The 13,134-nt window shown below is 41.4% G+C and overlaps 1 protein-coding gene across 2 annotated transcripts; it reads left to right on the forward strand.

The window, feature by feature from the left end:
- Positions 1-872: 872 nt before the first annotated feature.
- MANEA (mannosidase endo-alpha) lies at positions 873-12,014 on the forward strand. Of its 2 annotated transcripts, none has more exons than XM_064170380.1 (5): positions 873-1,015; positions 1,976-2,568; positions 3,536-3,645; positions 6,514-6,590; positions 7,228-12,014. In XM_064170380.1, exons 2-5 carry the CDS (start codon positions 2,019-2,021, stop codon positions 7,862-7,864), a joined length of 1,374 nt encoding a protein of 457 aa, XP_064026450.1. In that variant the 5' UTR covers positions 873-1,015; positions 1,976-2,018; the 3' UTR covers positions 7,865-12,014. The 2 variants fall into 2 exon arrangements, with proteins under 2 accessions (XP_064026450.1, XP_064026451.1); XM_064170381.1 differs by lacking the exon at positions 873-1,015 and adding an exon at positions 1,036-1,507.
- Positions 12,015-13,134: the final 1,120 nt, after the last annotated feature.

Genomic DNA, 13,134 nt, shown 5'->3' on the forward strand with positions numbered 1-13,134 from the left:
AGACTGGGCAGCACTTGGTCTTACCGGTAGCACCAGGAAGAGTTTGGGATACTGGGAGTAACTGGGACAACACTGCAGCCACACTGGGAAGGAGGTCTGGGGGTTCCTGCAAGCACTGGGAAAGAACTTTGGGGTTACGGGCAACAGTAGGCATGACTGTGTAATATTGGGGGTCACTGGGAGGCACTGGGCAATACTGGAAACAGCACCAAGTAATAAAAACCTGCCGGGTCTGGTCTGGGCAAACTCAGCCTCAATGTGCAAACAGCCTGGGACTAAAAGTGCCCTTTGAGAGCACAGAGCAGTGCAGTTCACATGCGGCAGCCAGCTGTGCCCTCCTCCGCCAAACCGCGACAGCAGCAGCAGCGCCAATGAGGGTGAGTATGAAGCACCGGAGTGCATGTGCCGCATCCACACGAACGCACAGCACTGCACCAGTGTCGGCACCGTCAGGGACTGGGGTCGTTGGGAGCACTGGGAGACATCGGATGTTACTGGGATCACTGAGAGGGGCTGGGATGACACGGGGATAACTAGGAGGCCTGGGAAGTTGGGGGCTGCTTGGAGCACTGAGCGGACACTGGAGCCACCCTGGGAGCACAAGGAGGGGCTGGCAATAAATAACATCAGAAATTAGCATTACTGCAAATGTATTTTCCTACTGTGAAGATATTTCCCATCAGAGCACTCAGCATAAATAAAACATCACGCAACAATTCTGCTTGTGCCTCTTCCTCGAACTCAAGGGGAACGGAGGAAGCTGCTCAATTGCCTGGTTGATACTGCTTGTATCTATAGTACGAGACCCGTTCCAAGCCTTGCCGCCCACACAGCTCAGCGTTGCCCACGAAGCCCTGTGCCCGGCGCCGCAGTTGGCGCAGGCGCACCGGAGCCCAGCTTGGGCGGAGCGGGGCAATTCCGCCTCGGAGTCGCCGCTCGGCTGGCGCTACCGCACCGGCCCGCCCCCGTGCCCAGCCGTGCACCGGCCGCCAGGCAGCGCCCCTGTTTCGGGAGGGTGAGTAGCTCCGGCGGCTGGCGGAATCCCTGTTCTGGTGGCCCTCCTTGGACTCTAGCTGCGGCTTGTCGCCGCTCCAGGCCCCAGGGGCTGAGGAAGGGGCAGCGAGGAGAAGGGATAGGCCGGGTACCGCCGTGTAGCCCAGAGGCTTCTCGAAGTCAAGTGCCCGTCGGGACTGGGCGAGACCGGGAGAAAAGGGGAGGGCACTCGCCCCCGCCCGGCGCCGCTGGAGGGGCCGCCGCGGCCCTGGGGCGGCGCTCCCTAGTTCCGGGGAAGGGCCCGCGCTGCGCCCAGGGCGGGCCCTGCGGTCCGGGTACGAGCTAGCGTTGGCCTGAAGGCTCCGGCGCTCGGCTGGGCCGTGCTGGCGTGCGAGTCCGAGTCCTTCGGTGGCTCGCATGAGGAAGGAGGCAGACGCAGCAGGCTGTCATCACTGCAGTTTCTGACTGGAACTGTCAAGCAGCAGCTGCCCGTTGATCCAAAGCCAGTAAATATGTTAGTAAATGAATCCCATATTCTGAGGATGCCCCTTACTCCTGTCATATCCCGTTCTGCCCTTTACTCTTGTTCTGCCACGTTATTCTCCTTTCGTGGCTTCTGCATTTTTTTCTTCTATGCAATTTCTATCAGTCTTGTCAAGACAAGATAGCTTTGAAATAATGTAAGCAGGATTTACATTTCATGGGATTTAATGTGGGTTAAGAAAACAATGACGTTCAAAAGCAAGATATTTCATAAAATACAAGAGTCTTTGGTGGTGGAACCCCAGAATCTGACAAATGACCTCAGACAGACAAATGTTTTTTGTTTTCCCCCTGCCAGAGGGCTGATAGTTCTGCAGCAAGTTTATAAACCGAGTTTGTCTCCATATTGCTGTTACTATGTTGAAACTTCAGGAAGCATTTTGTGCTGTTGAATTACGTAGTAAGAAACCTGACTCTGAAATATTTGGGTTTTGATCAGTTGCAGCCGAAATCCTTCAGTTTGGATTCTGAACTATGACATCATGGCAAGATTTCGCAGAAGAACATGCATCATTTTGTTGCTGTTTATTTTGTTTATTTGCTCTATAATGATGGCTTTGAAGACTCTGCGACCTGACAGGGCTGGTTTTGGGGATCCATTTGGACTTGGTTTGTTGCCTGAGCTTCAGCAACGGACAGTGCTCTTGGACGATAAACAGAATTCATTAAATAGGGTTCAAGGAGATACTGTAACACGTGTCAGTAATTTCCACAGTGTAGCAGTCAATACTATGAAAGCATCTATGCCTGCTGTAAACAAGTTGGAAGAAGAGCTGTCTTCTCCTAATTATAACTTTCACATATTCTACTATACTTGGTTTGGGAATCCACAGTTTGATGGTAAATATATTCATTGGAACCACCCATTGTTGCCACACTGGGATCCCAAAATTGCAAACAATTATCCAAAGGGAAGGCATAATCCTCCTGAGGACATTGGGGCCAACTTTTATCCTGAACTTGGATCTTACAGTTCCAAAGACCCTTCTGTCATAGAAGCCCACATGAAACAAATGCGTTCAGCTTCAACTGGTAATGAATGTTAATGTTCTTAATATCGTTTATCCCACCTTAAATATGTGAATGGACACAACTAACCCATTTTTCCATTTTTCTGTGTAATTCTGGAAACATCTGAAACTAGTTAAATGTCTTTGTATTTCTGATTTTCAACCCCTAACTAAAACCTACATCCTCGGGGCTGTCTGATGGGTGTACACAAATGTAAGAACTGTATTTATAAGCCTGTAGGTGCCTGTGTTTCATGACTTACTGCTAAGCATTGATAATTGCTATATATATGATTAATATATAGAAAATAGAGAAACCATTGCTAGAATATATTGTCCGTGTTTTTCTTTTTGGAGATGAGTACTTAAATTTTAAGAACAAACTTCAGTAAATCAAGTTGCCATGGTTGTGGAGCAAGCTGTTCAAATAGCAGCTTTTTTAAATGTTGTTTTGGTTGTAATAACTAATTATTGTCATATGTCAGAGCATGTAGTATTACCACTTTTCTACAATTTATATTTTATGCAATGTATATTCTCATTAGCTATGGAAATGGCCAATCTAAACCTTCTCGTAACTCTGGTACGATAGTTTAATTACTGTTTATTTCTTTGTCCAAAAGTATCTTTTTTTTCCAATACACATTGATGACCCTTTTCTCCAAAAAGGGTGGGCTATGTACATAAGAATATACAATACATTTTTGGTGTCATTTCTTGGGTTTGGGATTTCTGGTCCTTTTTATGTTTATCTTCTTTAAAATACACAGTTGTATAGATTGATTTTAAACTCTGAACAGCTCCTATAATTGTGGTTGGAGCAACATGACCAGAGCTCATAGTATTGTTCAGAGTGCTAATCACCTTGAACTGAATCAGTTTCATTTAGTTCATTTACCTAATCATTAAGGTTTGATGTAGTTGTTACATTACCATTGGTAGTGTTTACTACTACTACATGAGCTAAAACTCAGGTTTTGTATTTTCAGGTGTAATAGTGCTTTCATGGTACCCACCAGGTATGGCTGATGAAAATGGAGAACCAACTGATGACTTAGTGCCTGTTATTTTGGATTATGCACACAAATATAGTCTAAAGGTAAATTATTTTTAGGGTGTATAAATTCGAACTGCTTAGAAAAGAAAACTTTGCCAAGAGTGTTTGACTCTTGGTATAGAGCAGGGAGGCTCATCATGTGGTGGTGGCTTCTGTTTCTGCTTCCTGTTACACTCCCACTTTTGTATCATACAAGCAGCTATCAGGGAATTACACTGGATTTTGGTAAGACCTAAGCAGTATTTCCTTTAGAATAAATGTCATAATCTGCCGCCTTTGTGTGTTTTCGTTCAGACTGAAAGCTTACAGAAAATAAGGTATAATGTTGTGGATTTAATTAGTTACGGGAAACAGGTTATAAAACCAGACAATATGTTGTTTTCTGATGAGTCTTGGGAGTCGAGGGAAGTGTTTCAAAATATTGTGCAGTACAATGATCTGTAAACTAAGGAACTTTGAGAAACGAGAAAGATTTCTACGTTGCTGCACAACTTGTATATAGAGGTCAGAAGCAAGCATCTATTGATAGTAAAGAGGGATTTGGAAGTTCTAGTTTGAATGGATGTCTTTATTCTGGAATGTGTCAAGAGCACTTGCCTTGGACAGTAAGGTCAGAGAGGTGCTGCTCTGACTTCAGTTTACTCCAGGGCATGACAGGATAGAAAAGGTAAATTACTACCTTCCTGAAATAGATAAAACATCAAATCAATCAAAGATTACATTAATTGATTTTGTTACTTTTAGAGTAAAACTTTTGATTTCCATTGGGTAAAGAAAAGCACATTGCTGAGTAACAAATATGAGTTGTTTTAAAAACCCAGTTGGCATGGGTTCATGAAGGGCAGGTCTTGCTTGGGAAATGCAGGCTCCTCCAGTGACAAGGTGACCCACTGAGTGCATGAGGGACAGGCTGTGGCTGTTGTTTAGCTGGACTTTAGTAAAGCCTTTGACACCATTTCCCACTGCATCCTCCTGGAGAAACTGGATGTTCATGACCTGTATGGGCAGAGGCTTCACTGGTTTAAGAACTGGCTGGCAGGGCCCAAGAAGTAGTGGGACATGGATTCCATCCAGTCATGAGTGGTGTTCCCCAGAGCTCAATACTGGGACCAGCTCTCTTTATTATCTTTTATCACTGATCTGGATGAGGGAATTGAGTGCACTCTCACTAGGTTTGCAGATGACGCTAAATTGAGAGGGAGTGTTGATCTGCAAAGGGAGGTTGTAGCCTACCTAAAGGGAGGCTGTAGCCAGGTGGGAGTTGGTCTCTTCTCCCAGGCAACCACCAATAGAACAAGGGGACATAGTCTCAAGTTGTGCCGGGGGAAGTACAGGCTGGATGTTAGGAGGAAGTTCTTCACAGAGAGAGTGATTTCCCATTGGAATGGGCTGCTCAAGGAGATGGTGGAGTCACCGTCCCTGGGGGTGTTCAAAAAAAGACTGGATGAGGCACTTAGTGCCATGGTCTGGTTGATTGGATAGGACTGGGGGATAGGTTGGACTGAACGATCTTGGAGGTCTCTTCCAACCTGGTTGATTCTATGATTCTATGAAAGGGATCAGGCCAGGCTGGATCAGTGGTCCAAGGTCAATGCAGCTTGGGGCAGAATGGCTGAAAACTGTACAGCAGAAAAGGACCTGGGGATGATGACAGCTGAACATGAGACAGCAGTGTGCCCAGGTGGCTAAAAAGGTCACCAGCATCCTAGCCTGGATCAGCAATAATGTGGCCAGCAGAACCAGGGAAATGATCATGCCCTTGTACTGGGCACTGCTGAGGTCACGTCTTGAGTACTGCATCCAGTTTTGGGCCCCTGACATTTGAGGGGCTGGAGCAGGTCCAGAGAAGGGCAACAAAGCTGGTGACGGGTCTGGAGAACAGGGCTGGTGAGGAGCAGCTGAGGGAACTGGAGGAGTTTAATCTGGAGAAGAAGCAGCTGAGGGGAGACCTCATTGCTCTGTACAACTCCCTGAAAGGAGGTTGGAGCGAAGTGGGGGCTGATCTCTCCTCCCTAGGATCAGGTGATAGGAGGAGATGAAATGGACTGAAATTGTACCGGGGGAGGTTTAGGTTGAAGATTTGGAAAAATGTCTTTGCTGCATGAGTGGTCAGGCATTAAACAGGCTGCTCAGAGACATGGTGGAGTCAGTCTCTGGAGGTATTCCAGAAAAATGGGGACACTGCACTTTGGGACATGGTTTAAGGGCCATGGTGGTGTTGGGTTGATGGCTGGACTTGATGATATTAGAGGGCTTTTGCAACCCAAACAAACTATGATCCTATGAAATTACCTAAGTAACTGTGTATGTTTCATCTCTGAAGGGTGTTGTCTGTACTGGATACTAAAAATGCAGCCTCTTCATCTCCTCTGATTTTAGTTGGTCATGCAAGTTGCAAATTCTCAGAGAAATATCAATATATTAGATTTAGTTCCCAGAGTTTATTGCTGTTGATAAATCTGTACACATTCAAATTAAAGTGTCCGAATGTCTTAAAATCTATTTCAACACTTGAATAGTCTCCCTGGAGAATTATCTTTAGAAAATTGAATCCATTGCTTGGAAATGAAATATTAAGGCATTTTGGTGGTTAGTCAATTCATTGACAGTTATATATTTTATTTCCTTTTTTTTTTCTGCTTAAGTTTTCTGAAGCATACTTACCACTTTCCATAGCCTAGAGGAAAAACAAAGCAGTGTTTTGTTTTACTGTAGAAACCCAAACATTTATTGTATTGCCAAATTCCTTTGGATTTGAAGCTTCTTATCTTAGTACAGGGGCTGAATTCTCAAGCATTTTGTAAGGAGCTGTATTTAACGTGACTGATACTTGCTATGTGTACCCCATGCTGCCCGTGTGTTCAGGGGCATTTCTGTCTGTCCTGCTCTTTCTGCATTTCCATCTTCCAGGTCACTTTTCATATTGAACCTTACAAAGACCGAGACGATCGCAGTATGTACCACAATGTCAAGTACATCATTGACAAGTGAGTGCTTTGAGAATGCTTTCCTTTGGTATGGGGGGACTTAAGCCTGTTACTTAAAGCTTGTAAGTCCGCATGAAAATGTGTTCTGAGACTGAAGAGAAGGGCTAAGTTTTGTTTTTAGTGGTACAAAAGTCAGTCTGTTAAGTGATAAAATGTGAATTTTACATAGATACTTAAATGTATATTGCTTTCACATTCGTTAGTATCACAATTCATGATGCTACAGCCTAAAGCAGTCAAAGTTTTATCTATGTGATAATAAATGAAACATTTGTGTAGGGACAAACTAAGCAGCTAGAGCTTTAATGTGTTTAATCCGAATTATTTTAGTTCAACAAGTTTTGTACAGCTGGTAGTTTTATCAGTGCTACTTAGTCTTACTTCATGGGAGGAGAATTGCCGATCAGAGAACAGTAATACCTGTAGCACATTAAGTTACTAAGTTGTAGTAATGTAAAGGTTCTTTGCAGATTCATTATTGAACACTTGATCAAACACTGGGCTGAAAATTAATTTGAATTTCTACATTTTGAAGTGGAGGCACTTTTTAAATCAGTTTTTAGAAAGAGTCTAGTGCTCAGAATGCATTTTCCTAGTTTGGGAAATTTTGTCTTACTGATACTTGTTTGCTTTATAGATACGGAGGCCATCCAGCTTTTTACAGGTTTAAGACCAGCACAGGCAGATTTTTTCCCATGTTTTATATTTATGATTCCTACGTGACAATTCCTGAAATTTGGGCAAATCTGTTAACTGTTTCTGGATCCCAGACTATTCGAAACACTCCATATGATGCATTATTCGTTGCACTCCTTGTAGAAGAAAGACATAAGCATGACATTCACAGGAGCGGTTTTGATGGAATGTACACGTACTTTGCCACCAACGGCTTCTCCTACGGCTCCTCTCATCATAACTGGGCAAGTTTAAAAGCCTTTTGTGATAGTAACAACTTAATGTTCATTCCAAGCGTGGGGCCGGGCTATATCGACACCAGTATCCGGCCATGGAACAACCACAACACCCGGAACCGTGTCAATGGCAAGTACTATGAGACTGCCTTCAGCGCAGCCCTGCTGGTACGGCCCGAAATCATTTCCATCACATCTTTTAATGAATGGCATGAGGGAACTCAGATTGAAAAAGCTGTCCCTAAGCAGGCTGGACAGGTGGTTTACCTTGATTATAAGCCTCATAAACCAAATGTGTACTTACAGCTTACTCAGAAGTGGTCTGAGAAGTACAGAAAAGAACAAGAACAGTGGCTTATGTGAGCTGTTGCTGCTGGAGATTTTTCCTAATGCGCCGAATACACAGAATGAAATGGAGAGCTGGAAAACATATTCATCACAGATATGTTCAAATTATTATGTCTTGAATGTATATGCACAACTACTGAATTTGAATTTTGAAGAGTAAAACATGGTGAGAATATTGGTATTTCTGTCTTACTCCATATTGTAGTTCAAGAATATTCAGGGAAAATGCTGGGGTTTTGTTTCAGACTTCATAATGTGCATGCTGAACTTCCAGGACATCTGCATGGAATTAACTACATGACCAAAGCAGCACAAATGTTTGGCTTACTTATTCTTATTTATTCCTGTAGTTGTGCTTCTAATCAAAGTGATGCTATAACCTAAATTTTAGTCCTAATAGCTTCTTGCAGGATGCATGTATGTAGTGTGTCGAATAATTACATCTACTGTTACTAATGCTTTACACACAGGGAGTTCTTGACTGACACATGACTAGACTGTGGTAATAAATATTGAAGAGTTAGGAATGTGGGTTTTGGTTTAAAAGGAAAAAAAAGTTGAGTTCTAAAGAACTGCTAAAAGATTTCTAGTTCATTTCCATTTGTTTTATTTGATACTTGGTGCAGAGCTCTGCAGGTTATGAGATACTGACCATATTATTTTCAACTTAAAAAAAAAAAGAAACTGAGGGAAAATATTTTTGTGAGGGGTGACAAAATTCCTAGACCATGCCAAAAATATACTAAGACTTCAGTTGTTATGTGTTGTCTGCTAACTGACTGCAAACACTGCTACAGTTTTAAAGTGCAGAATTATAAAGCTAATATATTACTAGTCCTAGGTGTCATTTTAGGAAATGGCTTTCCTGTTTGTTGGGTTTGGGGTTTTTTTTTGCATTTTCATACAACTTCATAGAAAAAGCCTGAATTTTCAATAGCGGTGTGGGTCGTTGGTTGGTTTTTGGTTGTTTTTTTTTTTTTTTCCAGAAGTATTTAATCTGTAGCAAGTGGCTTTTTAAAAAAACATATTTATTTTTATATATGGTGCTGGTCCTGTGTTTTAGTTCATATGCTGGAACCCTTGTGACCACTAGAATTTCACTGATTTCAACAAGACCCATGGAATTTGGACTCTGCTTGCTTTTCACAGTGCTATGTCCATGAAGTTGTAAGGTGAATGTGAGGACTTCCAGTTAAGAAAGAACAAAAGCCAAAACAGTATGTTTTTTTCCCAAAACCATTGTCATTCCAAGTAACCATAAGCCAGTTACTGCTAGTGTTTTCTAGAGTCTTTCTGGTATGAAAACGGTTTGTTTATGTATCTTTGACTTATTTCCAGTTTAATTCCTTGTAATTTCTCTGCAATGGTTAGAGGAGGTGTCACAAAATGGTACTCCTCTGCTTGAAAAAAACAGAGAGTTATTTTGGCAGATATGTAACCTGGTGTGCTGAAGGGCACCTCTACAGTTTTTGCAGTTTTCTGCTGCATTTCTGCCAACTCCAAAGTGCTTCTGAAAGAAATGTTTACTAATATTTATTTTGGTTTACTTACACTCAGGTGGATAAACTGAGGTAAGTAGAGGTAGGACCACAGTCACAAAATAGTGTCTGAGACATACGAAGCACTTGCTGGACTTTGAAACCTTCACCTCCTTCATTGGAGAAACTGACTTACATGCTTTTACTGTGAATCCCTTCAATAGCTATGTGTACTTGGTTTTCATAAGTTGTTGTATGTTTTTTTCTTTTACAGCCTAAAGAGCTCATATGTTTATTTTAAATGTGAGAGAATGATTTTTTTTTCATATCAATATTGCATATAATATTAAAAAAAAAATCTGCAGTCAGACCTTACGAAAGGTCTCCGTTTTAGCTTCAATTTTTGTCATCCGCTGGTCTTTTCTCACTGTGATTGAGCATTTCACTGATCTTGACAACCTTGCACTCATCATTCAGCTTCTTACTTTTCCCAGTGGCAGTTTTGCTTACCCCACAACTTTTATTCTGTGAACAGCTGTATTCATTGTGGAATATTGTACAACTGAGATGATGTGTCTTGTTTAAAACACGTGTGGTAACAGTGTAATGGATCTTCATTACCCTGAAAGACTTCTGTAAGGGCAATGAAGGCATCATTTAGCCCTTGCCATGAACTGGCATGGGCTGTAACACACTGATGTCCATTGGGGTCTGCTGAAGAATTTACACAATTTCTGTAGGAAATAATGAAAATGGAAGTGCCTAGAAATTCATTGCCCCATAGCATTGTATTTTAAGCATTATCTATACAATACTGTCCATCTGTGCTTGATGTGTTTTAAGATAAAAATGTGTTAGCCAATAAAATACTTGAAAGTTCAGAATTTAATTTGATCCATAAAGAGAGCTGGTGGAGTAGCAGCTACTAGAACTGCACCACCTGCCTGCCCAATACTTTCTCTGTACTTGAAGCAAATGTTAGTGCTACATCTTCTTATAGGGGGTGGAGAATTTTGCTGGTGGGCCGCTGCTGCTGAAGTTGTGATACAGTTTTTTTTTTTTTTTATTTGAATAAAAATAGGTCTATAGGAAGGGTTTATACTATGCAAAGAAAGAGATTGTTGGAAATGCAAAGTTATTTGGCTCAGAGTGGGACAGTGAATGTATTTATAAGGTGATTGCTCCAAGCTATACAGTTAGAGTGAGGGGAAGGGAAAAAGACTCCCATGTGCAACCAAAATTGTGAGGGAGAGAATAATATTTATTATGCATTTCAGATCTGAAATGGAATTTAAGAAATATTTAGGTCTTACTTCACTTTGGCTTCACACCCTTATTATTTCTAGACTGAATGGGGAAAAACTAGTAATTATTGCTTTGAATGTTTTCACACTGATAATTGCATTTGATTCATCTTGCAATAGTATGTTTTAGTAGAGTGATAGATTCTATAGGTTCAGCAAGGAACACTGTGGGAAGTTTCAACAGAGATCATGCCGTGCAATGCCTCTGCAAACAGATGCACCTGAAGTTATCAATCACATGCTACTGACTGAGTATTCCCAGAGGGAAAATGTTTTTTCGAGACAAAGTCTTTGTGTCGAATGAGAACTTTTTAAAGGAAGTGTAGACATTCATGTCTGTTTCTGTCAGTATGGAACAAGTAAATTGTATTAGTTCTGTGAGCTGTCTTAGAACTGAAGCTTAATACATCTCTGAAGTAAGAGTTGGTGTTAAATCCTGTACGGTAGTGCACATCCCCTAGATCTATCCATTTGCACTGCGTTTTGAGGAAAAGAACACATGCATGTGCCGTAACTATTGCAGTGGCAAGCTGAGCTTACTTTGAATGTAGTTTCTGCGCTGGTGTTTGTCATTTGTCCAGTGCCTTTCTTTTGAGGTGCCAGTAAATTGCCGCTTAAGAGGCTGTTGAAGCAGAAGGGTCTTTAGTGAACTCATTTTCTAATGAAACTTGGTACATACACACTCTCCATAATTTGAGTCAGCATGACTTTCATGTGGCTCTTGAGTTCCCTTGCAAATACAGGAGTGCTTTCAGCATTGTGTTGGTAGTAGGATAATGTATCTCTGGGCACATGGAAAAGGACACACTGTAATTTAGGGAATCTTTTGGTGAATTTTGTGTACCTGAAAAAGTGGAAATAAAGTATTGACAGACAAATTATTTACTACTTAATGTAGGCTGAAAAATCTCCCAGTCTTACAATAGTGTCAATATTTCATTTTTTAAGCTTTTTATCCTATTTGACTAGCATGTTAAATGTTGCACAAACTTCTAAAGTGTTTGTATTTCTAAGACTCTGTAGTTGTAATATTCAGTAAAGACGATCTACAAGATTATTGGCACTGCAGAAAAGCCCCATACGTATTTGATACTGTAAAGTTAAAATTTTGTTGTGCTACCTGGCTGTAGCAGAGATGCATTTGCTTACATGCCTATATAAAAACCAAGTGTGTGTATGTGTCTGTTTAAGTCTATGTACCATATATGTACATATAACTGAAGTAATTTTTAAAGTATCACTATATTAAAATTACAGCTGGGATTCTGCTACTTTTAAGCAAGCAATATTTTTAACTTCCTACAATGTTTACAAAGAAATGTAGTATGTATGTAGGAATACTTTCATGAACAATAAATACAGGCCTCAAAAGTGTGATTTAAATGGAAGGTGTGGTAGTATTTTTCAATTATATGAGTCTAGAAAGTGTAGTTTTCTATTACAAGAAGCTCATCACAGTGTTTTTAAACAACACTACTCCTGAATTCATGATCAGGTTCCTGTTTTCTCTGTCTTTGGATTTGGAGATCAGTTACTCTGTTACTAAAAAAAATGCTCATAACTTAGTTACATCATCTACAGGTTTGTTCTTCCCACATCGATTTTCTGGCAGATGTGAATGTCAAGACAAAGTGTTTCATGTATACTGATGAGTTGCATTTGCTTCTGTAACCCTTAAAAGATACATACAGAACTGATGTTTTACAGTACCAGGAGACTCGTTCTGTCTGCATTCAATTCATACCCATGATGATCCTTTAGGGCTTAGTGCTGAGCAAATGCAGAGAGAGAGCAAGCAATGTCAGTTCTCAGAGAAACCAGTGGAGTTAGGGGCAGTTTGCTACCCAAACGGACCTTTAGTATTTCAAAGTTGGTTAAACCATTTGTATAGTAAAATAAATAGGTAAGTCTGGTGAGAAAAGCATTCTACCTGCATCTCCCCTGACGTGTATCTGTGCTGCCATCACAGAACTACAGACTGGCTGCTTTCACGTGAAGCTCTGCGTGGGCTGCAAAACCTGAGAGAGAGAGAACAGCACATGTCAGCAGGGCTGACATGTTGGACATGGAGCAGAGTTTTCAGAAAACATCTGCCAAATCAAATCACTGGTAGAAAATAGTTTCTGAATCTGAAAAGCAGAGTCCTGAACTGAGCTTGAGCATGTGGTGTGCTTGGGCCTGTCCAGACTTGGACCGTTCTGTGTATATGCTGAAGTAAAAAATCCCCAGCCTGACAAAATTTCTTAGATATTTAATCTTAAGATCCTCCCCTTGTGCTCTGTAATGTGCCAGTCTGCTGCACCTATCTCAGATCAGGAAGCCAGGCCTGAATTCATATTTTCTCATCACAGGCACTGTGCTAAACTTCATTTTTTTCCATGCACCCTTTCTGCAGACAATAGAGAAAAACTGAAGTCTCCCATTTCCAGATTGAGCTTGGAAGCAGTGCTGTGTAAGTAAAACCACCCCAGGAAGCATTTCTGGGTGACACAGCTTGCTACCC

This window comes from Pogoniulus pusillus, chromosome 33 (genome assembly GCF_015220805.1).
Source record: "Pogoniulus pusillus isolate bPogPus1 chromosome 33, bPogPus1.pri, whole genome shotgun sequence".
NCBI classification, from domain to species: domain Eukaryota; kingdom Metazoa; phylum Chordata; class Aves; order Piciformes; family Lybiidae; genus Pogoniulus; species Pogoniulus pusillus.